The following is a 24,037-nucleotide window of genomic DNA, read 5'->3' as shown; positions in this document are numbered from 1 at the left end:
ACTCATCTGTTGTTGGACACCTGGGTTGCTTCCAGGTTTTGGCTATTACAAATTGTGCTGCCAAGAACATATGTGTACACAGATCTTTTTGGATGGGTGTGTTGAGTTCCTTAGGATATATCCCCAGGAGAGGAATTGCAGGGTCATAGGGTAGGTCCATTTCTAGCCTTCTGAGAGTTTTCCAGAATGTTCTCCACAGAGGTTGGACCAATTGACATTCCCACCAGCAGTGTAGGAGGGTTCCTTTGACCCCACACCCTCTCCAGCATTTGCTGCTGTTACCTTTTCTGATGTATGACATTCTCACAGGAGTGAAGTGGTATCTCATTGTTGTCTTTATTTGCATTTCTCTGACAATCAGAGACTTGGAGCATTTTTTCACGTGTTTCTCGGCCTTTTGGATCTCTTCTGTGGTGAATATTCTGTCCATGTCCTCCCCCCATTTTTGGATGGGGTTATTTGTTGTCTTGTTGTTGAGTCTGGCAAGCTCTTTATATATGTTGGTTATTAAACTCTTATCTGATGTATGACATGTAAAGATCTTCTCCCATTCTGTGAGGGGTCTCTTGGTTTGGGTAGTGGTTTCTTTTGCTGTGAAGAAGCTTTTTAATTTGATGTAGTCCCATAGGTTTATACTTGCCTTAGTCTTCTTTGTAATTGGATTTGTTTCATTGAAAATGTCTTTAAAATTTATGCAGAAAAGAGTTCTGCCAGTATTTTCCTCTAAGTATTTGATAGTTTGTGGTCTAACATCCAAGTCCTTGATCCACTTGGAATTTACTTTTGTATTTGGTGAAATACAGTGATTCAGTTTCATTCTTCTGCATGTTTCAACCCGTTGTTTTCCAACACCATTTGTTGAAGAGACTCTGCTTTCCCCATGTAATAGTCTGGGCCCCTTTGTCAAAGATTAGATGTCCATAGGTGTGGGGTTATTTTTATTTTTTATTTATTCTCTTTTGTTGCCCCTGTTTTATTGTTGTTGTCGTTGTTGGATAGGACAGAGAGAAATAAAGAGAGGAGGGGAAGACAGAGAGGGGGAGAGAAAGACAGACACCTGCAGACCTGCTTCACAGCCTGTGAAGCGACGCCCCTGCAGGTGGGAAGCTGGGGGCTGGAACCGGGATCCTTACGCCAGTCTTTGCTTTATTTCCAACTTGCATATTTCTAGAGCATGCTGAACCCAGTAGCACATTGCCTTGGAAACAGAGCAACACTAGGAATTACCCCCTAGTTCAGCACTAGAGCAAAGAACCTGCATGCCCAACATCCCAGCTTTGATCCCCAGCATTGCCATATGCCAGAGCTGAGTGGTCTTTTGGTCCCATTCTTGGAAAGAAGGGAGAGGAAAGAAGGGAAGGAGGGAGGAAGGGGGAGGGAGAGAGGGAGGGAAAGAGGAAGAGAGGGAGGAAAGGAGGAAGAGAAACAGAAGGAAGGAGAGAAAGAGAGGGAGGGATCTTAAAAAAGAAAAATTTTAAAAAAGATTTTAAAAAAGAAAAAATTTGAGGGGCCAGGCAGAGGTGCACCTGGTTAAGTGCACACATTACAGTGTACAAGGACCTGGGTTCAAGCCCCCAGTCCCCACCTGCAGGTGACTTTCTCTCTCCCTGTCTCCCCTTTCTCTCTTAATTTCTGGCTGTCACTATCCAATAAATAAAAGTAATTTAAAAAATATTTTAAAAATATTTTCATGCCTGAAGCACCAAAGGTCCCAGGTTCAATCCCCAGCACCACCCACCATAAACCAGAGCCGATCAGTACTCTGGTAAACAAACAAAAGCCACAACTTGGTGGAAGAGCACTGAGCCAGGGCCCAGTTAGTGGCAAATCAGAGTTCCACATCCCCTTTCTAGACTGTGTACCCCCTTCTCCTCCCACCTAACTCCACCTCCTCTTTTCTCCCAGACTCTTCACACTAATTCCTGTCACAGTGTTCCCAAGTGCCACCGTGCTCCCACCTGTAGATGAGCTCAGCCTCCTGGTTAAACATGTTACTATGATCACTAGCGAGGAAGCCACACACATCTCCGAAATCTGAGTTTAAGAATGGGGAGGAGAGGATTTCCTAGAAAAAGAAGGTTCTAGGCCTGGGGGTTAAGTGGGGTCAGCAGAGTGAGAAGCAACATCCATGTGAGGCCATGGCTAAACACAGGCTGGGAGGCAGGGAGACAGGGACCATGAGTGCCGGGCTAATGTTGGTCTGCTTCTAATTCTGCTTCTAAAATCCCTTCTGTTTCATTGGTTTAATCCCCCCTGCTTAACACTGTATTCTATTTACATAACCACTGTTAACTAAGCACCACCCTGCCTCCAGGGCATTGGTTAACTGGCTCATGATGTCTTTTTGCTCCACCCCCTCTCTTTTTCCACTCCACCCTCTCTATGTCACATCCTGTTTCCACCCTACTTGGCGAGTATATATAAGGACAGGATTGTGATTAGAGATAGCTTAGATTGCGCTGCATTCCACACGAATAAAGACTGAACTGCATACCACTCAGCCATGAGTTCCTGGTCATCTCTCTCTCCCGCCCACGAAGCTAGCCCGGCATAATGGCGCCCAGACAGGGACTGGCACATGAGGACTCAAAGGGAGGAGGCTTTGGCTGAAATGCCCATGGAGACAGGATAAGGTGGCTACTGAGGGAGGGACCTAAGGGCTGGGTTACAGGCAGGTAGGTCTGGCTCTGGAGGAGGGAGGGAGGCAATCTGAATGGGGGCCCACCAGCACCAAAGGTGTGTATGCACCCCACTCTTCCCATGGTGGCCAGGATGCCCAGGGCCTGCCAGCCCACCAGCTTCATTTGGCCTCTTCACTCCAGGCTGGTGGGTCAGAGGTCACGTCAGATGATAGTGCAGTGGGGGAGGCAGAGATCAGAGGGTGTGCAGAGGGGAGCCCCACGACACCCCAGGCTGCAGCCACGTCCAGCCCCTCCCATGCACCCAGTGCTGGCCAACTTCATCAGGGCAGCCATCTTGGAGCTCTGGCTACAGGTTACCTGGTAAGCCCACTCAGATGTCTGCAGGCTTCCTAGAAGGCATCTGGGAGAAAGGTCACTGGCTCTCAGGACAGGCCTTGTGCCTCTGAATACCTAGGTACCTCCCCACCCCCAAAGAGAAACAATATCCCTTCACAAATGAGTCCATGTGGAGGTGCAGGGATTCAAGGCCCTCAGTGGGCAGAGAAGCAAAGAGCAGAGGACTTCCTCACAAGAGACTGCAGGGAGCCAGGGGACTGGGAGTCAGAAAGCCTGAGAGGAAAGCAGGCCCTGAGCAGTACCTGGACAACCCCCTAAACAAAGGATCTGAGGCAGGGAGCCCTCTAGATGTTACAGGGAGAGCTAAGGGGTGCAGAAATGAGGTATGGAGGCAGGGCGCCTGGGCGTAATGACAACAATTCAGAGTGGAGGACAGAAGCCCTGTTCTGCCCCCTCCTTTCCATGAGGGGACTTGATGGGGGACCTCCTAATTACATCTGCCACTCCCCTGGCTGAGCCCACCTGGCCAGCCCTCCCCACCTCTGAGATACAACAATGCCTTCTGCCCACTCCCTGAAATGCAGATATATATTATAAATAAATAGATAAATAAGGGGCCAGGCAGTGGTGCACCCAGCTAAGTTCACATATGACCAAGCATAAGGACCTAGGTTCAAGCCCCTCCTCATCCGTAGGGGGTCTGCTTCACAATTGCTGAAGCAGGTCTGCAGATGTCTATCTTTCTCTCCTTCTCTCTATCTACCCATAAAGAAAAGAAAAAAGAACAGGAAAAAAAATGGTCGCTGGGAATGGTGGATTTGGATTTGCACCAAGCCCCAGCAATAACCTTGGTGTCAATAATAGTAATAGACATAAAGCGGTGCATCATCCTATATAATACAGATACAACTGTTTTATTAGAAACCAGAGATTCTAATTGGGGGGGGGGGGAGAAAAAGAAAGAAAGAAAGAAAGAAAGAAGAATACCATAGATGGCAGAGCAATGTTCTTTCTTGTCTCTCTCCATCTCTCTCACAAAAAAAAGAAAGAATTGTGTCCAGGGATGTGGTTCAGTGGTGGAGTGCAGGATTTGCATGTGTAAAGTCCTAAATTCAATCCCCAACATCACATATATCAAAATGAGGTTCTGGTTCCCCCCCCCCCCCCCGGTGTGTGCATGTGTGTGTGTGTGTTTTTCTCGCTAATAAATCTAAACATCTAGGCCATTTGGGTGTTGTTCACTGATCACTAATTTAAGAATGTTAGGATGGGCATAGCTGTGATGACAATAGAAGTAGAAAAGTAAGATTTGACGTGTAACATTTCAGTTGACACCCAATGCCAGGAGTTTAAACAAGCAGTTACAGAACCTAAAACCAGAGGCCCCAAGGAAGCAACAGCCAGCCCTGTGGTGGGTAAGAGGGGGGAGCACTTACCCCAACGCAGGCTTGAGCACAAAAACTCCCTGCTTCTCCTGCAGTTTCTGTGTCTGCTCTGCTACTTGTAGAATGTGAGCTCCAGTCTTCAGCGGGCTCATCCCTGTTGCCCGCAGAGTGAGTCTAAAGGAAGGGCCTCAGATGGGAGGCAGGAATGAAAAGCCACATTGGGACTGGAATTAGAGGCCAGAACTTTCCTAGACAGTGTGCTTTGGCTTCGTGGGGACACTGTGTCCCTGAGTAGCCAGGATGAAGGTTAATAGTACATACAGGTTTTTTTTTAACTTCTTTATTGTGGAATTAATGTTTTACATTCAACAGTAAATACAATAGTTTGTCCATGCATAACATTTCTCAACTTTCCATATAACAATACAACCCCCACTAGGTCCTCTGTCATCCTTCTTGGACCTGTACATTCAGCAATTTAAGCCCAGAACAAAGCCAACAGGGTTTCAAGGTTGCAGCTCCAGAGCAGAGCTTTCCTGGGTCCTGTCCTTGTACAAGCCACTCTACTGTGAGCAGACTGGCCACACTCTCTGTAGGTCCTCGGAAATGCCTCTCATCTGAATGTCCATAGTGCTACCTTCTTTTCAGTCTTGGGGTCCATCAGAAGTTTTCCCCATTCCTGGAAATAAATGCTGGAAATCTCCCCAAATTAGCAAACTCCTCCCTAGCTGAGGGAGGGGTGTCAATTCTTCCTGAGAGAACCAAGCTGCAAAGTAAGAAGCCTAACACCCAACAGTTGGCAAATATCCGCTGAATAAATTAAGAGCAAAACAATGTATTAGCGAGGCAGGAGAGCAACAAATTTGTTATGGGCTTCAGTGCAACCTTGTATTCTCAAAGCATGAGGATTTTCCTCAGTCGACCTCAATTGGGGAGATTTCTTCTGAAACTCTTTCTGTGACAGGACATCAAGAGCCACCCCTATGCGTGGCCTCCCTAACCTCACCCGCCCATCTCCACTTCCTGAAGAGGCTCCTTTCTTTCTTTCTTTCTTTCTTTCTTTTTTTTTTATTATTTCTTCTTTCTTTCTTTCTTCCTTCCTTTTTTTTTCTTTCTTCCTTTCTTTCTTTCTTTCTTTCTTTCTTTCTTTCACTTCCTAAAACCCATTCTCAAACTACTTCTATAACTTCCTAGAGATCTAAGACAGAAGGTCTAATAGAGAAGAGAGTATTTACCATGTGGTTCATATCTGTTTTTAAAGATTTACTTATTGGGGGCGGGGTGGAAAAAAAGATTTACTTATTAATGAGAGAGAGAGAGAGAGAACTAGAGCATCACTCTGACACATGTGATGCCTGGAATTAAACTCAGGACTTTGAGCTTAAGAGTCCAACTCTTTATCTACTGTGCAACCTCTCAGGCTGTGTGTTGTGTGTTATTTCCAGGGTTGAAAGACAATTTATCCATCTTCCCACCATATTCAGGGCCTAGGTTTGAGGCCTGGCACCACTTGGGAGGTTCCAGGGGAAATGCTGGTGTTATTCATTCTCTTTCTCCCCACCCCCACCCCCACCCCCACCGTATGGGTGTGTGTGTGCGTGTGCGTGTGCGTGTGCGTGTGCGTGTGTGTGTATGTCTGCCTCTCTATATGTACATTTGAAATCAAAAGAATTAGGACAGGGGTAGATAGCATAATTGTTATGCAAACAGACTGTCATGCCTGAGGCTCCCAAGTCCCAAGTTCAATCCCCAGCACCACCATAAACCAGAGATGATCAATGCTCTGGAAAAAAAAGGGGGGGGGCGTTGGGCAGTAGTGGGTTAAGTGCAGGTGGCGCCAAGTGCAAGGACTGGTGTAAGGATCCTGGTTCAAGCTCCCAGCTCCCCACCAGAGGGGAGTCACTTCACAAGCAGTGAAGAAGGTCTGCAGGTGTCTATCTTTCTCTCTCTCCCTCTCTGTCTTTCCCTCCTCGCTCTGTTTCTCTCTGTCCTATCAAACAATGATGACATCAATAACAACAACAACAATAATAACTGCAACAATAAAACAGCAAGGGCACAAAAGGGAATAAATAAATAAATATTTAAGAAAAAAAGGGGGATTAAGAAGTTGGCCTGGGAGCAGGCACATTGTGCATTCGAACTGCCCCTGAGGCTACAGACAGACTATGACCCACATAGTCAACGACTGCCACCTCTCCAGATTCAAAGGAGGTCTCGAAACTTTACATCAGGCTCAACCTGACACTGTTGACTGGCTACGAAAGAAGGGCAAACGCTAGAAGAAGAAGGGAAAATAAAAACCAAGATTCCCATGAACTAGGAGATGGCTCAGTGGGTTCCAGCCTTGGCCCACACATGAGCACCATGATCCGCACCAAGGGGCTTTAATGCTCATTTATATCTAAAACTGTAGACTAAAAAGTGGGCTGTGGAGACTGCTCAGCAGTATTGTGCAAATATGAGGCCCTCGGTTCATTCTCAAATAGCACATGATTGACAGACACAGATGAAACTAGGATTCCCAAATGTCACAATCCATTAAAAATCATCTGGTTTAAAAAGAAAAGACCCTTTTCTGGGTCCTATACCTGCCCTGAGAATCAGTTTCATAAGTTTTGGCATGGAATCCAAAATCTGTATTTTTGAAAAAAGCTTCCAGACGATGTTGAAGATCAGCCAAATTTGGGAGCCACTGATTTCAGGAACAACTGGAAATCTCCACGCCCACATTATTTGAGATCCTTCATTTCACTTAGTCACAGTGCCTGAAATTAGAACGCACTGAAGCAGACACAGTTGTTGGGGACAGTCCCCCACGCAAAGGCTCGAGGTTAAGAGACTCACCAACGCACTTGTACCTGTGTATGAGCTACACTCAAGCCTGGAATCTAAAGGTTGGGGAAAAAAAAACTTTAGAAAGAACCTAGTTCATCTCTCTCCCCCAAACCACCTGAAATGTGCAGAGCTGCTCTTGAAAGATCAACAAAGCTGGTTGGAACCCCTCCAGAAACAGGAGGCCCCAGCTTCATCAGCTACCCCTCTGAAGGTTTGTTCAGCAGAGCTCTGAGCACGAGTGTGCATCAGAACCAACAGAGACACATCCCAGAATAGATATTTCCAGACCTTCCCCCAACCTACAACATCAGACCTCTCACACAAGCTAAGAATCTGCTTATCATTTTATTTTATTTTATTTTATTTATTGCCTCCAGGGTTATTGCTCGCACTACAAATCCAATGCTCCTGATGACCACCCCCCCCTTTTTTCCCCTTTCTTCCTATATTATTCCATAGGACAGAGAGAAATTGGGAGTCAGGCGGTAAGCACACGTGGTGGTAAGCCCCCGGCTCCCCACCTGCAGGGGAGTCGCTTCACAGGCGGTGATGCTGGTCTGCAAGTGTCTATCTTTCTCTCCCCCTCTCTGTCTTTCCCTCCTCTCTCCATTTCTCTCTGTCCTATCCAACAATGACGACATCAATAAGAACAACAATAATAACTATAACAATAAAAAACAAGGGCAACAAAAGGGAAAATAAATAAATATTTTTTAAAAGGACAGAGAGAAGTTGAGAGAAGGGGAGATGAGAGGAAGAGAGAAAGATGGACACCTACAGACCTGTTTCACCACTTGCGAAGTGTCCTTCTTGCAGGTGGGGAGCAGGGGCTCAAATCTGGGTATTTGGTATGTTAAGGTATACAGTCAAATGATCTTTTACACTTTTATTTATTTTTATCATTGCTGTCACTTTACCACTCTGGGCCAACTTTTTCAGACAGAAAGAGATCTCGGGGGAGACGGAAGGACACCAGAGCATGGAAACTTCTCCCAGGGCTGATGGGACCAGGGATTAAACCTGAATTCTGGGAGTTGGGCAGTAGGGCAGTGGGTTAAGTGCACTTGGTGCAATGAGCAAGGACCAGCATAAGGACCCGGGTTCGAGCCCCCTGCTCCCCACCTGCAGAGGAGTCACTTCACAGGCAGTGAAGCAGGTCTGCAGGTGTCTATCTTTCTCTCCCCCCTCTGTCTTCCCCTCCTCTCTCCATTTCTCTCTGTCCTATCTAACAACGACATCAGTAACAACAACAATAATAACTATAACAACAATGAAAAACAACAAGGGCAACAAAAGGGAAAATAAATTAATAAATAAAAATGAAGAAAAAAAAGAAAAAGAAAATAAACCTGAATTCTGCGAATGGCAAGGTAGGGCCCCTCCCAGGTGAGCTATCTGGATAAACTTTTCACTTATTTTGTTTATTCGGTTTTAAGACTTGCAGCTGGGAGATAGCTCACCCAGTGAAGTACACCCTTTGCTGTGCATCAAGTCCTGGCACCACATGGAGACGACATGGATAGCACCACTGGAGCCCTCTAGATGATGTAGCAGTACTATAGTTTCTCTCTTGTGTTTCTCCCTCTCTTTAAATAAACAAACTTTAAGATTTATTTCTATTAACTTGTTTATTTATTTTACCAGAGCACTAATCTTTTTTTTTATTTATTTAAGAAAGGATTAATTAACAAAACCATAGGGTAGGAGGGGTACAACTCCACACAATTCCCACCGCCCAATCTCCATATCCCACCCCCTCCCCCAATAGCTTTCCCATTCTTTTTTTTTTTTTTAAGAAAGGATTAATTAACAAAACCATAGGGTAGGAGGGGTACAACTCCACACCCAGAGCACTAATCTGATTGACTCTGGTTCATAGTGGTGCTGGGGATTGAAACTGGGCCTCTGTTACCTCAAGCATAAAAGTCTGTTGAGCTACTGATCGCATGATTGCTCTTATTTGTTTGGAGGTTCTAGCAGAGGGCTTGGCTACTCATCTATCTACCCTCGACCGAAGACCAGTCCGTCTCTATTCGGGGAAGGCCATCCTCTTCAACTGATTGCGCAGCTTCGGGAGGGAGGTACATGGAGGAAGGATTGGACACCTGCCTAGCCAGCAAGATCAGCCGAATCAACCCTGGTGATCAATGGGGTGACAGATGTCACAGCCAGATCGCCCTCACATCCAATTGCTCTTATTTGGACATGAGAGAGGAAGAGTAAAAAACAGAGCAATGCTCAGTTCTGACATACGCAATGCAGACAATAGAACCTGGGACCGCAGGCACGCCATGCAAGTCCTCTGCTCTACCACTGAACTATGTCCCTGGCCCCTCTTCCCTAACACTCCAGAGGCAGTGCACCCAAGAACTACACTTAAGCATTACTCTAATATCCTGGCCTTTTCTGAGATCCAAGTGGATTTTTTTTTTTTATCTATTTTTCACTAGAGCACTCCTCAGCTCTGGTTTATAGTGATGCTGGGGATTGAACCAGGGATCTCAGAGCCTCAGGTATGAAGTTATTTTTTGTACAACTTTTGTGTTATTTCCCCCACCCCAAAGTGGGCAGTTTTAAAAAAAATATTTGTTGATTCCCTTTTGTTGCCCTTGTTGTTTTATTGTTGTTGTTGTTATTGATGTCATCGTTGTTGGATAGGACAGAGAGAAATGGAGAGAGGAGGGGAAGACAGAGGGGGAGAGAAAGATAGACACCTGCAGACCTGCTTCAGCACTTGTGTAGTGACTTCACTGCAGGTGAGCAGCTGGGGGCTCGAACCAGGATCCTTACGCTGGTTCTTCGTGCTTCGCGCCACCTGCGCTTAACCTGCTGCACTACCACTCGACTCCTCAAAGTCTTCAAAAAAGACTTATTTTCCCAGGAGAGAAAAAATAACAGAGCATTACTCTGGCCCATGTGATGGCTGAGTTGGACCTCAGGACCTCATGCTTGAGGGTCTAAAGCATTATCCACTGACTACCTCCCAGGCACCAAAAGTGGACATTTATATGGTGAATAAAAAGAAGAGGATTTGGGGGGGGTCGGGCGGTAGTGCAGAGGGTTAAGTGCACATGGTGCGAAGTGCAAGGACCAGCATAAGGATCCTGGTTCAAGCCCCCGGCTCCCCACCTGCAGGGGTCGCCTCACAAGCGGTGAAGCAGGTCTGCAGGTGTCTATCCTTCTCTCCTCCTCTGTGTCTTCCCCTCCTCTCTCCATTTCTCTCTATCCTATTCAACAACAATGACAACAATATAACAACAATAAAAGTAACCACAACAATGATAAAACAATAAAGACAACAAAAGGTAAAATAAATAAATATTTTTAAATAATAATAATAATAAAAAGAAGGGGGGGTTGGTGACACAAGTAGCTCAAGATGGTGGGACTTGAGGAGCCAGAGGGGGACCAAAGGGGTCCTAGGATGATGAAAGGGAATGAGTTCTACACTAAGGGAGCTGGACAAAGCAGAAAATCCCCTCCTCCTTTGGAAGGATTCTCAGAACCCTCCTGAGTGCAAGCACAGAGCATGATGTGCCTTCTCCCAATACCATTCTATCCTCTGGCCTGTTTTTCTGGCCTCTTCAACCCCTATTTTGAACATGTTCTTTCTAGTACTTCCTGTATCCTTGTAAGCCACCTTCAATCCTTCCTGAAACAAGAGGATAAATAAACCATCCTACCAAATACCTCTTGGACTTAGGAACACCCATAATGACCTTAAAATTCTGAGCTCTGTGGCCAGCAGGTACCACAGTGACTAGAGTGTTGGACTTTAAAATACAAGGTCCTGAGTTCTGCTGGAGCTCACGTGGGGTGGCTCCAACCAGGGGGTAAGCCTCTGACCCTCCCTCACCAGTTCTAGGGGCCATGTGTCTCAGAAAGGAGGCATTGGGGAATATTCTGGTATGAACATTCGTTTATTTGGAGAAGGGTACAGGTTTTATAGAGAGTTAAACAAAGAACATTTTTCACATATGTCAGAAATTACAGGTTTCTTAAAGGTCAGCTTGCCCCTATGGTAGGTGGCTGGTATGACAAGAATTGATGAGATACATAAAGGTCAAAACAATTAGTCTCCATGATGCAGGCAAGTTAATTATCCAAAGGCATTTGAGAGAAGCATAGGGATTAAACCAGTAAGGTGAGGTAGAGAAGAAGAAAAACAAAGCTTAATGTAAATCACAGATATCAAAGGACACAAGGAAATAGAAGTTGGGGTTTTCACTGCTGGGTAGTGCGGGGGTGTATGATAGAGTGTGTCCTCCTTTATGATCAAAAGGTGAAGTGAATGTGTGAACTTTGAGTGAACCCTAAAGCAGGCAACCATTTGGCCTGCTGCTAGCAGGGGGAACTACATGTGAGAGGCCTGTAGGCTTTCTGTGAGCTTGAGAGACTAACAAGGAGAACCTGAGTCTGGGAGACTTTTCCCTCTTAGCTCATCTCTATAGGGAGAGAGGCTTACAAGTGGGATGTCTTTCCAGACCTCCATCCAAGGATGGGAGAGCTCCCCTAAGCTCTACCAAACTTTCACATAGTCCCACAAAGTTCAGTCTTCAGTATCTTATGTGCCAGAGTGATTATCTGGATGCCTCTCTCTCTTTCTCTCTTATATTAATTAATAAACTAATCTTTTAAATTTTGGCATTTGGCTGTCTTCTTTGCAATTATATGATAGATTTGGACTGATTCCCTCCCAGCCTTCCTTGAAGGTCTAGCTAATCCTCACTTTTGGTTCTAAAAGACTAACCTGGCCATGCTTATTGGGTTGAAACCAACCAAGACTGGCACAAAGGTGCTTGTGTTGTCCATACAGTAGTCCATCTGGTTCAACACAAAGGGAGACTGATGGGAGGGAGAAGAGAGCCTTGTCCAACATCCATGAGAACCTGAATTCCCTAGAATGTTTGTTAGAAATGCAGAGTCCCTGGTCCTGTTTTATGGGATCATAATTTGAAGGGGAGAGCCCCTGGCCCTGCATTTGTAACATATTCCCCCTAGGAAGCTGTCTTTTAAAAAAAGTTCTTTACTGGGGGATTAATGGTTGGCAGTCAACAGTAAAATACAATAGTTTGTACATGTATAACATTTCCACATGACAATACAACCCCCACTAGGTGCTCACTGCCATCATGTTCCAGGAGCTGAGACTTACCCTCACCCCCACCCAGACTCTTTTACTTTGGTGCAATACACCAACTACAGTCCAAGTTCTGCTTAGTGTTTTCTTTTCCAATCTTGTTTTTCAACTTCTGTCTATGAGTGAGATCACCCCATATTCATCCTTTTGTGGGAAACTGTCTTCATGGTAAGGTGAAACCAGCTCCTTGAAGTCAGTTCCCTGCTGTTCCTTGTGCCTCCTTCTCCATCTGCACTGCTAAGATCAGCTTCCTGATCAGACATGCTAGAACTGCAGAATGGAGAGGAAGCCCAGGTTCCTCTAACCCATTGCTTCTCAAACTACCTGGAGTTTTATTGAAGAGCAGATTCAGAATCTGTAGATCTGGAGTGGAGTCTTGAGGGCCTGAGTTTCTGAAATTATTGTGGTGGCACAAGCACTACACTTTAAGGAGCAAAGTCCATGGGTCAGTTTTCTTCAGTAAAGTGTCTGAAAGCAAATCTGTTAGGCTTTATGAGCTCTGTGATCTCTTTCCAACTGCTCAAACTACCAATGTCACATGAAAGTGACAATAAACAATACATCAACACAAACAGCTGCAAAATTTTATTTGCAAAACCAGGCAGCAGCTGGATGACTTGCCAGCATCCTTTGTTGAACACTGTACTAGTCCATCCATTGGGGAATGAACCAAGGACTTTATGCATGTGGGATGCACCAAATGTCTGCCCCAACCTAAGTTTTTGGTCTTATTCTTTTTTTTTTTTTGGTTGGTTTTGTTTTGTTTTTGTCATCACTGGGGCTTTACCACTTCAGGCTGAGTTTTTAAGATAGAGATGAAGTGGGTAGGAGAGAAACCACAGCACTGAAGCTTCTTCTGATGTTGTGGGGGCCAGGCTCAAACCTGGGTCATATGCATGGAAAATCAAATGCACTGTCTAAGTGAGCTATTTTGCCAATCTCTCAATTTTTAATTGAGAGGAAGAGGAGACAGAAAGACAGATATTGAAAGAGATACCAAAGCACAGCTTCATCATCTATAGTTTCCTTTGGTTTTTATGGTGCTTACATGTGGTGTTGGGTATTGAACCCAAGGTTTCAAGCATGGTACTGTGAGTGCTCTACCCACTATGTTTGACCCCATGCCTTGGTTGTTAAATAGATTGATGGCCAAGATCTCTTCCTCTTGTTCCACATTCATAAAACAGGATCCTAAGTCCCTTGATCCTAAATCCTAAATCTTTGCTTCCTAGTACCTATCCTGTTGATCTCTCTTCCATGCAATTCTAGTCCCCTATCCCCATCCCCACAAAACAGATTTGATCAGAATACCTTCATACTCACATAGAGTCCCATCAAAATGACAATGACAATCACCCTCTTCTTCCCAGCAGTCACCTAGGACAGAATAGGTGAGGTGACATCATTAAGAGGGCCCTCAGGAACAAATGTCCTGTGAGGGCCATGTCAAGACTTGGAGGGAGGATGGGCTTTGGCTGGATGTTGGCCCTTTCGTGACCCCAGAAGCATCAGCGTTTGTGGCTGTCAATGGAAAACACAGACCTTCCTCAGTTCCTCAGTCCCATTCAGGCAGGGCACTGTCTTCTGTCCCCTCCCTAGAGGCCACTAAAGACCTAAGTGTACAGACTTGAGGTCACTGGCACTAGTTGGGGAGCAGAAGGCTGGAGGCCATTAGGGCAGGCTGCACTAAGAGAAAAAAGTGAACTTCTTATTGAATAAGCTCTGTTGTGTGTGTTGGGTACCATGATGAGCACTGCAGGGTGGATAAACTTCAATACCCATATGAAGTAGTCAGATCACACAAAAATGTGAAGTGGGCCAAGTGTGAGGCAATATGGAATGATGGCCAACAAAGGAAACGTATGCAAACTGGGGGCTGGGAAGAATGACCCACCTGTCAGGGCACAGAATGTGCATGCCTGGCTCCAGCCCCCAGCTCCACTTCATGCCAGAACTGAGCAGCTCTCTGGGTAGTCTTTTTTGCTCATTCTCTCTCTCTTTCATAAAAATCAATAAATCTGGGGGTCGGGCTGTGGCGCAGTGGGTTAAGCGCAGGAACCGGCGTAAGGATCCTGGTTCGAGCCCCCGGCTCCCCACCTGCAGGGGAGTCGCTTCACAGGCGGTGAAGCAGGTCTGCAGGTGTCTATCTTTCTCTCCCCTTCTCTGTCTTCCCCTCCTCTCTCCATTTCTCTCTGTCCTATCCAATAACGAATTGCGTCAACAAGGGCAATAATAATAACCACAACGAAGCTACAACAAGGGCAACAAAAGGGGGGAAAAAATGGCCTCCAGGAGCGGTGGATTCATGGTGCAGGCACCGAGCCCAGCAATAACCCTGGAGGAGGGAAAAAAAAATCAATAAATCTTTAATAAACCAATAAATAGAAGGTTCAGATTCAGTTGCTGAGAATCATGCAAAATATTCAAAGGGGGGCCGGGCAATGGCACACTTGGGTTAAGCATACAGAGTACTAAGTGCAAGGTCCTGTGCCAGGATCCAGATTTAAGCCCCTGCTCCCCACCTGCAGGAGGCGTGCTTTATAAGCGGTGAAGCGGGACCTGGTGGTGGCGCACCTGGTTGAGTGTAAATGTTACATGTGGTAAAGCAGGTCTTCAGGTGTTTATCTTTCTCTGTCCCTCTCTATCTACCCCTCCTCCCTCAATTTCTCTCTGTCCTATCCAATAAAATGGAAAAAATGGCCGCCAGGAGCAATGGATTCATAGTACTGGCACCAAGGCCCAGTGATAACCCTGGAAGCAAAATAATAATAATAAAGAAAATTCAGAGGCCAACATGGCTTACTTGTCACCTCCTGCAATGAGGTAGGTGTAAAGAGGTTTCTGTCCTAGACCTTTCATCAGCTGGTTAAAGGAAAGCTGTTATGGAGAGAAGAGGTGAGGAAAGAATTAAAGGACTACAGAAGCCAGAACTCCTACCTTCTGCACCCCAAAAACAACCTTGATCCATACTCCCAGCAGCGGAGAAGTGACAGGAGGAAGAAGATAAGAGGGCTCTGCACTCCAGCTTCATTAGCACCCAGAGACAGAAAAAGAAAAGGAGAGGGACATATGGAGGTAGTAATGGTGTCATAGGTGGCTTGGAGGGGAAGAGAGGATTGGATCAGGAAGAAAAGTGGGACAATTGTGTATAAATGTAGACAGATAGTTGTAGAGATGATGGCTGGCCCATGTGGCTTGCAGTGGGGCGACTGAAGATTCAGAACCCTGGTGGTGGGAATGGAGTGGATTTATACCCCTGTTGACATGTAACTTTGTAAATCTATATTAAATCACTAATAAAATTTAAAAAAAAAAAAGAATAAAGGGGAAGGAGTGATTATCTTCAATTTGGACAAAGGCTGTGTAATGATTCTTCCAGGCCCATGATCAAGCCTGCTGGCACCTAATTAATTAACTAATTGGCTGCTGATACTTAGTGATGCCACTATGAGAGAATCAATTGAAGGGCTCATGGGATGTAGTGAGGTTGGCAAGGGACCGATGGGCTTGGGTGGGCCCCAAAGAAATGGGATTTAACATGAAATCCAGCTGCTGGAGAAGAAAGAGCCACGGCTCTTTCTTGGAGGGTCCCCCTTCTTGGAGCTTAGCTCTGATGAACTCTGTGTCCTGAGAGGCAGAGAGAACTCACTGAACTGAGGAAAGCCATCGGGCCAGAAGTGCCCCTCCACTCAGCACCACCAGCACCTCCCTCTGACTTCTAAGGGAGGAAAGATGCCCAGTTTCCAAGGGCTCAGCTCCAATTGGGGGAAGCAGATTCTTCTCATTGTCAAAAGAGGAATTAGGGAGACTCTTTGGTCCTTCTCTCATCACACAAGTAAACAGAGGGGTGAGGAGGTTGCTCACCCAGTAGAGCACACACTGTACCACATGCTAGGCCCAGGTTCAAGTGTCCTTTACAAGCAGAGGAGTGGTAGTATGCTGCCTCTTCCTCTCTGTCTGTTATCTTCTAAAAAAACAGCCAGCTGGGCAGGGGAGATAGCATAAAAGTTATACAAAAAAAAAAAAAATTCAGGCCTAAAGATCTGAAGTTTCAGAACCAACCCTCCTCTCCACCCTCTCCTCCCCACCCCCACACACCACCATAGACCAGAGCTAAGCAAGTGCTTGGGGCGGGGCAGGAAAAGAAAAGGAAAGAAAAGACCTGCTAGGAGCAGTAGGAATGCACAGGCTCAAAGACCCAGCAAAAGCCCTGGCTAGAAAAGGAGGGGAAAAAGCAAACAGAACATAAGTCTGTGGGGTGGAACAAAACACTGTATTGGAGAAAGAAACCGACTAAGACCTAGCTACTTATTCAGACCCTTTCTTTTCCGATTCCAGAAAGAACTAACTAGAGCTTTCTCATTGTTTTTTTCAAACAGGAAAAATCCAAAGCCTCAAACAGGCAAAGTTCATGCTCTAGCACTGAGTTTTGTCATGTTAATGTAGATAGACAGGTGATGTTAGATAGGTGACAGACCGGATAGATGATAGTTAGCTAACTAGCTAGATGGCTAATAGCAGCATTGTTCCCCAGCAGTTATTAGCTGGATGCATTTATGACTATCCTAAGTCTTTGTTGCCTCATCTGAAAAAGAAGCACAGACAATGATGCCAGTGTCACAGGTGTTCATGAGAGCAACAGGTATGAAAGTGCACTAATTACCTAGTACTGTGCATAGACTTTTTAGTATAATGACTATGAATCACTAAGGTGGCAGTAGGGAGCCAGGAGGAAGGGGCTGAGATATGAAAATGAGAAACAGACGAAGAACAGAAACAAGCAGAAGAAAAAAATTCAGGAGAATTTGAACCTTCAGCATTTTCTGAAATTTCCCAGCCACTTGCACCACGGTGGTCAATGAATCGCCATGATTCATTGTAGAATCACTGAAAGAAACAGGCAGTAGGCCAGATATGAGAGAAGACTGTGGATTGGGTTGGGTCTAAATTGAGGGATGATGAGGGTCTCCAAATGCAGAGATCACTATCTGAAAGGACGAGGTATCGTTCTTTCAGAGTCCAGGGCACAGGCCTGCTCAGCTGGCATGCTGGCATGGCTGGGCTCTCCTCCTGAAAGATTTCAGAATCACAGTGCCCCAGAAATTGAATGATTTGCTCAGTGTCTACTGTGTCCAGGCCTTGGGTCAGTGGATTTGACTTCTCTGTGATTGACAGGGATGCTAAATAGCCAAATAGCTAGTAAAAAAAGAGCGGCAGGATATAGACCAGAAGGCAAGGCCTCATTCATGCCTGCTGAACTGGGAGTAGGAGAGCAGTGCATACAATGTTTAAGCACATACAGACCACAACCACCACACACCATACACATACTATACACACACACACTGGAGCAGTGAAGTCACACAGCTCTGAGATAGATAGATAGATAGATAGATAGATAGATAGATAGATAGATAGATAGATATGCAGACAGACAGATAGGACTGGGGAGACAGCATAGTGATTCTGCAAAAGACTTTCATGCCTGAGGTTCTGAGATCTCAGGCTCAGTCCCCAGCATCACCATATGCCATAACTGAGCAGTGCTCTGTCTTTTTATATCTCTTTGTCTTTTTATATCTTTCTCATTAAATAACAAGTAAGTGTGTGTATATGTGGTGTGGTGTGGTGTGGTGTGGTGTGGTGTGGTGTGGTGTGTAAAAGAAAAAAAAAAGACAGACAGGGTTGGACAATTTGCACATCAGATGTTCATGCCTGAGAAACCAGAGTGCCCAGATTCAATCATTGTCACCACCATTAGGCAGAGCTGAGCAGTACTTGGTAAAATAAATTAATTAATTAAATATTTAATGAAGATAAAGTTGGTCTGAGTGGTCTGGGAGGTGGCACAGTAGATAAGGCATTGGACTCTGAAGCATGAGGTCCTGAGTTCAGTCCCCAGCAGTACATGTACCAGAGTGATGTCTGGTTCTTTCTCCTTTTCCTCCTATCCTTCTCATAAAAAAATAAAATATTAAAAAAAAAAAAAAAAGGAAAAAGTTGGTTTGAGAGCAGTGGAATCACATACGAGAGGCCCTGTAGGACTATGTGAAAGCTTGGTAGAGCTTAGGGGAGCTCTCCCATCCTTGGATGGAGGTCTGGAAAGACACCCCACTTGTTGGCCTCTCCCGTATAGGGATGAGCTAAGAGGGAAAAGTCTCCCAGACTTAGTTTCTCCTTGTTAGTCTCTCAAGCTCACAGAATGCCTACTGCCTCTCATACTTAGTTCATTCTCTTGCTAGCAGACTAAGTGGCTGCTTGCTTCAAAGTTCATTCAAAGTTCACACATTCACTATAACTTCACCTTTTGATCATATAGGAGAACACACTCTATCATACACCCCTGCCAGTACCCAGCAGTGAGACCCCAACTTCTATTTCCTTGTGTCTTTTGATATCTGTGATTTACATTAAGCTTTGTTTTTCTTCTTCTCTACCTCACCTTACTGGTTTAACCCCTATGCTTCTCTCAAATACCTTTGGATAATTAACTTGCCTGCATCATGGAAACTAATTATCTTGACCTTTATGTATCTCATCAATTCTTGTCATGCCAACCCCCTACCATGGGGGCAAGCTGACCTTTAAGAAACCTGTAATTCCTGACATATGTGAAAAATGTTCTTTGTTTAACTCAGTATAAAAGCCTGTACTCATCTCCAAATAAATGGATATTCATACCAGAATATCTTCCTATGCCTCTTTCTAATTCACACAGTCACTAGAGCTGGTGAGGGAGGGTCGGAGGCTTACCCCCCCCCATTGGAGCCACTCCATGTGAGTGCCGGCAAGGCCCCAGCATTACACACACACACACACACACACACACACACACACACACACACACACACCATGGATGGGAGGAAGTCTAGATGAGAAATGATTTCAGGAATTTGGGCAGAAGGCTAATATGGAGATGGGGGTCTCACCTCCCACTTGCCAGGCTTTGGGGAAACCTCTTAGTGCCCAGCATGGTTCTGTGGCTATCGCCCCCTGCCATGCCTGCCTCTTCAGCCACACAAATCCTTCTGTCCCACTGACTCTGCTCCCAACTAGCAGTGCCTTATGGAGTCCCAGTGATGATTAACCCAAGTCCCAGGGCCACTCTGAGCACCACCCCCTCTGAGACCTCTGCCTGCACCCTTTCCTGGTCACTAGGCCTCCAGGGTTCCCCAGTCTCTGCTTTGCCCCTGAAGAGCACACCCTGAGGTTTATTTCTCTTGCCCTTCAGATACAATGTTCTCTATTCCCAAGGGCCTGGAGCCTGAAGTGCAGCACAATTACCGGGTCCAGGCCCTAGAGAATCCCTGGACACCCAGAGGCCAGAGGTCAGGGTTCTCATGTCAGCAGAGGTCAGAGAACTGGGTCATCTTTTGATCATATGCCCAGCACACACAGTCCTCCCTGCCCTCCTAACTGGTTCCTCTCACAGGGGAGGCAACAGAAGATTTTGTTCCCCAGGGGTGCTAAGGCTGAACTGGATATTACAGGAGGGGGTGGGAGTCACAGAAATAGAATACTGCAGAGAAATGGAGCCATCAAAGTAGCTGCCCTAAATACAACAGTAACTGACACTGCTTTCCACTGAACAATACATTTTTCCCATGCAGTATCCTGCAGGCTACATTAATATTCATAAGACTGTATCAACACACTTATTTTTCACATAGTGAAACCAAGGCTCAGAAAAGGTAAGGCAGTTACTGAAGATCACAGAGCAGAGAGAACTGGGACTCACACCCAGGTTCTCACTCCAGATGTCATGCCCAGCTGCCAAACCATGAGACAACTTAGGAATATTATTTTTCTTTTTCTTTCTCTTCTTCTTCCTCCTCTTCCCCCTTCCTCATCTTTTTTTCCTCCTTTTTTCTTGCCAGAACACTGCTCGATTCTGGTGATGCCAAGAATTGAACCTGGAACCTCTGGTGCCTCAGACATGAAAGTCTATCGCATATACCACTGTGCTATCCGCCCCCCTTCCAGGAATTTTAGATATTTACATGTGTATTGGACACAAATGAAAATTAATGTTGGTGCATTAAGGATCGACTGTCATTAACAAGGTGCCGTGAAGTTGACGAAGGCTGCCCCCTAGTTTGTCTTAACAGCCTGGGTAGGTCTGGGATGATCTGATTTACAGGTGGACAACCTGAACCTCGGGTTAACCAGTTTCTCCCTGGCCACATGGTGTATATCAAGAGCTAAGAAGAGAGGCCCAGGGAGATGCTCCTGAAATCTCAGCCGAGAAGTCCAGCACATTCAGAAATTGTGGGTCTCTGGCTCTCGAAGTGCAGGGCACTGAGGAGGAGCCTCTCCACAAATATTTGCCTAACAGAGCAGAGAATGAATGAGCGCGAGCGGGGGATCAATATCACCTCATGAATGGGGAAGAGACTTAAAAGCTGACGCAGTCTACAAGTAGGAGCTGGTTAGAACAATGATCCTCTCTCCAGCACCCCCTCCTCTCTGCTACACCCCTCCACCACCCTCGGTGGAGAAGGAAGTCGTCTCCCCATCTGATTGCTGCGGAGAGGGCGGGGCTCGCCCAGCACCCCGGGCCCGGGACCCCCGCCCCAGCGCCCCAAATACCCCTGGGGCGCAGCATGGGAGGCGGGATGCCCAGAACCCGGTGGCCCCCGGCTAGGCTACCAATAGAAGGGGGTGGGAGGAGCCCCGGGAGATGGGGGGCAGGGAGGGGGATGACGGCGGCGAGCACCCCAACCGGGCGGGGCGGGGCGGGCCCGCAAGTCCCGGCCCGGCTGCGGCGAGAGAGCCGGGCCAGCGCTGCAGAAGGCGGCGGCGGGCTGGCCGGACGGTTGCGCCACGCTGCAGGGCCAGAGAGGCAGTCGCACCGCCTCCCGCCCGGGTACCCCGGCCCGCCCCCTCTCCGGGCCCGCAGCCCGCAGCCGGCAGCCCGCAGCCCGCAGCCCAGCAGCCCAGCAACCTCACAGCCCCGCAGCCCCGCGCCCGCAGCTTCGCCCGCGCCGGGATGGGGTAGGGGCCGCGCCTCCGAGCCTGGCGATGGGCCGCCCCCTGGGCACCGAGCAGCCCCCCGAGGCCTGACCAACCGCAAGGACCAGCAGAGGTGGGTGTGGGCAGAGCCGCGTGTCCTGGGGGTGCGGGGGGCGCGGGGGTGGAGAGAGCCCGCGGAGGGGACGGGGTGGGGGTAGTCCGGGAGAGCTGCTGCCCACCTGGGTGTTCTGGGCAGCTTCTGATTCCCCCCATCTCCTGCCACCTCCAGGAGCCCCGCTTGGATTCCAGCGGATGCCTCCGTGCCTCGCTGGGGTGGACCATGGCTACGCTGATGCCCCTCTCCCCGTATCTCAGCCCCACGGTCCTCCTGCTGGTCAGCTGCGACCTGGGCTTTGTGCGGGCAGGTGAGTACGGGGAGGGCCGGGGGCTGGCCAGAGCGCGTCCCTGGATGGAACCTGTTAACACACTGGCGCCCGCAGACCGGCCTCCGTCCCCCGTGAATGTAACAGTCACTCACCTCAGAGCCAACTCGGCCACCGTGTCCTGGGACGTCCCAGAAGGCAACATCGTCATTGGCTACTCCATTTCCCAGCAAGTATGCAGGAGGCGCCCCCAGACTGTGCCCTTGGGGCGCTGGGCATTCCAGGACTGACACCCCCCCCCACCCCCACCCCACCTCACCCCCCCCCCCCCCCCCCCCCCCCGCGCAGGTGGTGGGAGAATTGGGGGGAGCTAGTGTCCCCCCAGCTGAAGTTGCCCTTTTCATCCTACCCTTCTTGGAGTGTTGGTTGGGGGATGGAGGAGGGGAGTGTTTCAGGAGCTTGTGGTCTGGGACTGGGTCGAGGTCACACTCTCTCACTCTCTGCAGAGACAGAATGGCCCGGGGCAGCGTGTGATCCGTGAGGTGAACACCACCACCCGGGCCTGTGCCCTCTGGGGCCTGGCAGAAGACAGCGACTATACCGTGCAGGTCAGGAGTATTGGCCTGCGGGGAGAGAGCCCACCTGGGCCACGGGTGCACTTCCGAACGCTCAAAGGTTCTGACCGGCTACCGTCAAACAGCTCAAGCCCAGGTGAGGACCCTCAGCTTTGACTCCTCAGACTCCTTTCCCCTCAAACCTCACCTTGAGGCTCCTGTTTATCTTCCCAAAGCAGGCACCATTCTAGCTTAGATGGGTGAATTCATTGTACTGCCAGGAAAGGGAGGAAAACAGGGGGCTGGGATAGACAAGCTGAGAGTGAATGGCTTGGGGGAAGGGCCGGCAGAGAGGCTTGCTCTTACAGTTTCAGCACACAGCAGCTGTGGCCTGACCTGCAGCCCTCCTGCCGTGAGGTTGGTAGCCACCTGTCCAACCAGAGCTCCAAGCACCCTGCCTCTCCTGCACAGTCTGCAAGCCAAGTGCTCCCTATAACCTTGAGTCTGTCTCCTTCCTTCCCAGGGGATATCACAGTGGAGGGTCTGGATGGAGAAAGGCCACTGCAGACCGGGGAAGTGGTCATCATTGTAGTGGTGCTGCTCATGTGGGCTGGTGAGGCACAGCTGGGGCCACCAGGGATGGAGGGAGTGGGAGGTGGTGAAGGTTGTCAGGAGAAAGGGAACGAGAGAACCGAACCAGCATGGGGAAATGCTTCGCTGTGAGGGGGGCAATCAGAGACGTTTGAGAAGATGGAGAAAAGGCTGTTCGGGGCCCAGGGAGGGAGATGAAGGGGGTGGCGGCTCCCCGGGCACCAAGAACCAGAAGGGTTTTCTAGAAGCGGTGTGGGCAAGCCCCTGCCCTTGAAGGCAGTGAGAAGGGAGGAGAGACCAAGGCTGAGGTGGCATTGTTGTGTTGCAGCTGTGATCGGGCTGTTCTGCCGCCAGTATGACATCATCAAGGACAATGACTCCAACAACCCCAAGGAGAAGGGGAAGGGACCTGAGCAGAGTCCTCAAGGACGACCAGTGGGGACCAGACAGGTGATGTGGGGCCAGGGAGAGTGGGAAGGGTGACTTGAGCCCCAGGAAGAGCCAGAGAAAGAGTCACAGAGGGGCAGAAAAAGAGAGAAAACAAATGCAGTGGTGTGAGAGGAAAGCCCTTACCTCCCAGAAATGAGAGACTCAAGCCATTTTCTTTCACAGAAGAAGTCGCCATCCATCAACACCATCGATGTCTAAGCGGAAGAGCCAGAACCGGAAGAGCGGCACTGTCACATCTGGGGGTGGGGAGGGGGGCAGGGAGCACCTCAGATGATGAGCTCACCCAGACTGAAAGATCCCACAGTCTCCCAGAAAGCAATGCCACCCCCAAAATCTCAGGCCTGCTACTCATCCTCTTTCCACTGTGAGCAGGGCCAGAAGGTAGGTCTGTTAGGCTCTGTGTCCCTGGGAACAGAAGTCCAATGGGACATATCCTCCCAACCCCCAGGTCCAGGGGAGAGTCACTTGCTCCCCCATATCCTGTTAGTTCCCAAAGGGGGCTCCCCATCTCACCTGTAGCAGGACTCTCAGCATCCCCAGTTGCCCTCACATTTTGCCTCTGGGCCTTGGAGAAGGACCCTCCCCCTCAAACACCCCAGTATAACTAAAGTGGGTGAGTCTGGAGCCAGACACTGACTGCACTGCTCTACTCCAATGTCTTCCACGGAGCCTCCGGTGCTCCCCAATCTCCTGGTGGCCCCTTCAGCTGCTGGAGGGTCTCACCCCCTTGGACATTTTTCCAATAAATGTTCTTGGACAAATTGGA

At 48.0% G+C, this 24,037-nt stretch overlaps 2 protein-coding genes across 5 annotated transcripts in view; one reads left to right on the top strand and one right to left on the bottom strand.

Annotated features, from left to right (window-relative positions):
- The window catches only part of GCKR (glucokinase regulator), a 26,345-nt gene extending 4,710 nt beyond the window's left edge, over positions 1-21,635 (bottom strand). Inside the window, 17 exon segments of the mRNA XM_060188418.1 lie at positions 1,959-2,034; positions 2,726-2,823; positions 2,944-3,042; positions 3,519-3,551; positions 4,415-4,489; positions 4,491-4,517; positions 11,952-12,046; positions 13,665-13,718; positions 13,884-13,913; positions 13,915-13,954; positions 15,145-15,218; positions 15,991-16,059; positions 17,153-17,228; positions 17,374-17,537; positions 19,271-19,297; positions 21,291-21,451; positions 21,533-21,635. Coding sequence (XP_060044401.1) covers positions 1,959-2,034; positions 2,726-2,823; positions 2,944-3,042; positions 3,519-3,551; positions 4,415-4,489; positions 4,491-4,517; positions 11,952-12,046; positions 13,665-13,718; positions 13,884-13,913; positions 13,915-13,954; positions 15,145-15,218; positions 15,991-16,059; positions 17,153-17,228; positions 17,374-17,537; positions 19,271-19,297; positions 21,291-21,451; positions 21,533-21,635 — 1,301 coding nt within the window.
- Positions 20,965-24,037, top strand: FNDC4 (fibronectin type III domain containing 4). Of its 4 annotated transcripts, XM_007537808.3 has the most exons (7): positions 20,972-21,426; positions 21,583-21,718; positions 21,794-21,909; positions 22,183-22,387; positions 22,754-22,843; positions 23,150-23,271; positions 23,434-23,688. In XM_007537808.3, the coding sequence occupies exons 2-7, from the start codon at positions 21,634-21,636 to the stop codon at positions 23,467-23,469; spliced, it is 654 nt and encodes a 217-aa protein (XP_007537870.1). In that variant the 5' UTR covers positions 20,972-21,426; positions 21,583-21,633; the 3' UTR covers positions 23,470-23,688. The 4 variants fall into 4 exon arrangements, with proteins under 4 accessions (XP_060042738.1, XP_060042737.1, XP_007537870.1 ...); XM_060186755.1 differs by lacking the exon at positions 23,150-23,271 and having other exon boundaries at positions 20,965-21,426; positions 23,434-24,037; XM_016194643.2 differs by having other exon boundaries at positions 21,583-21,909.

Source organism: Erinaceus europaeus, chromosome 3 (assembly GCF_950295315.1).
Source record: "Erinaceus europaeus chromosome 3, mEriEur2.1, whole genome shotgun sequence".
Lineage (NCBI taxonomy): Eukaryota > Metazoa > Chordata > Mammalia > Eulipotyphla > Erinaceidae > Erinaceus > Erinaceus europaeus.
This window is presented reverse-complemented; position numbering and strand designations above follow the sequence as displayed.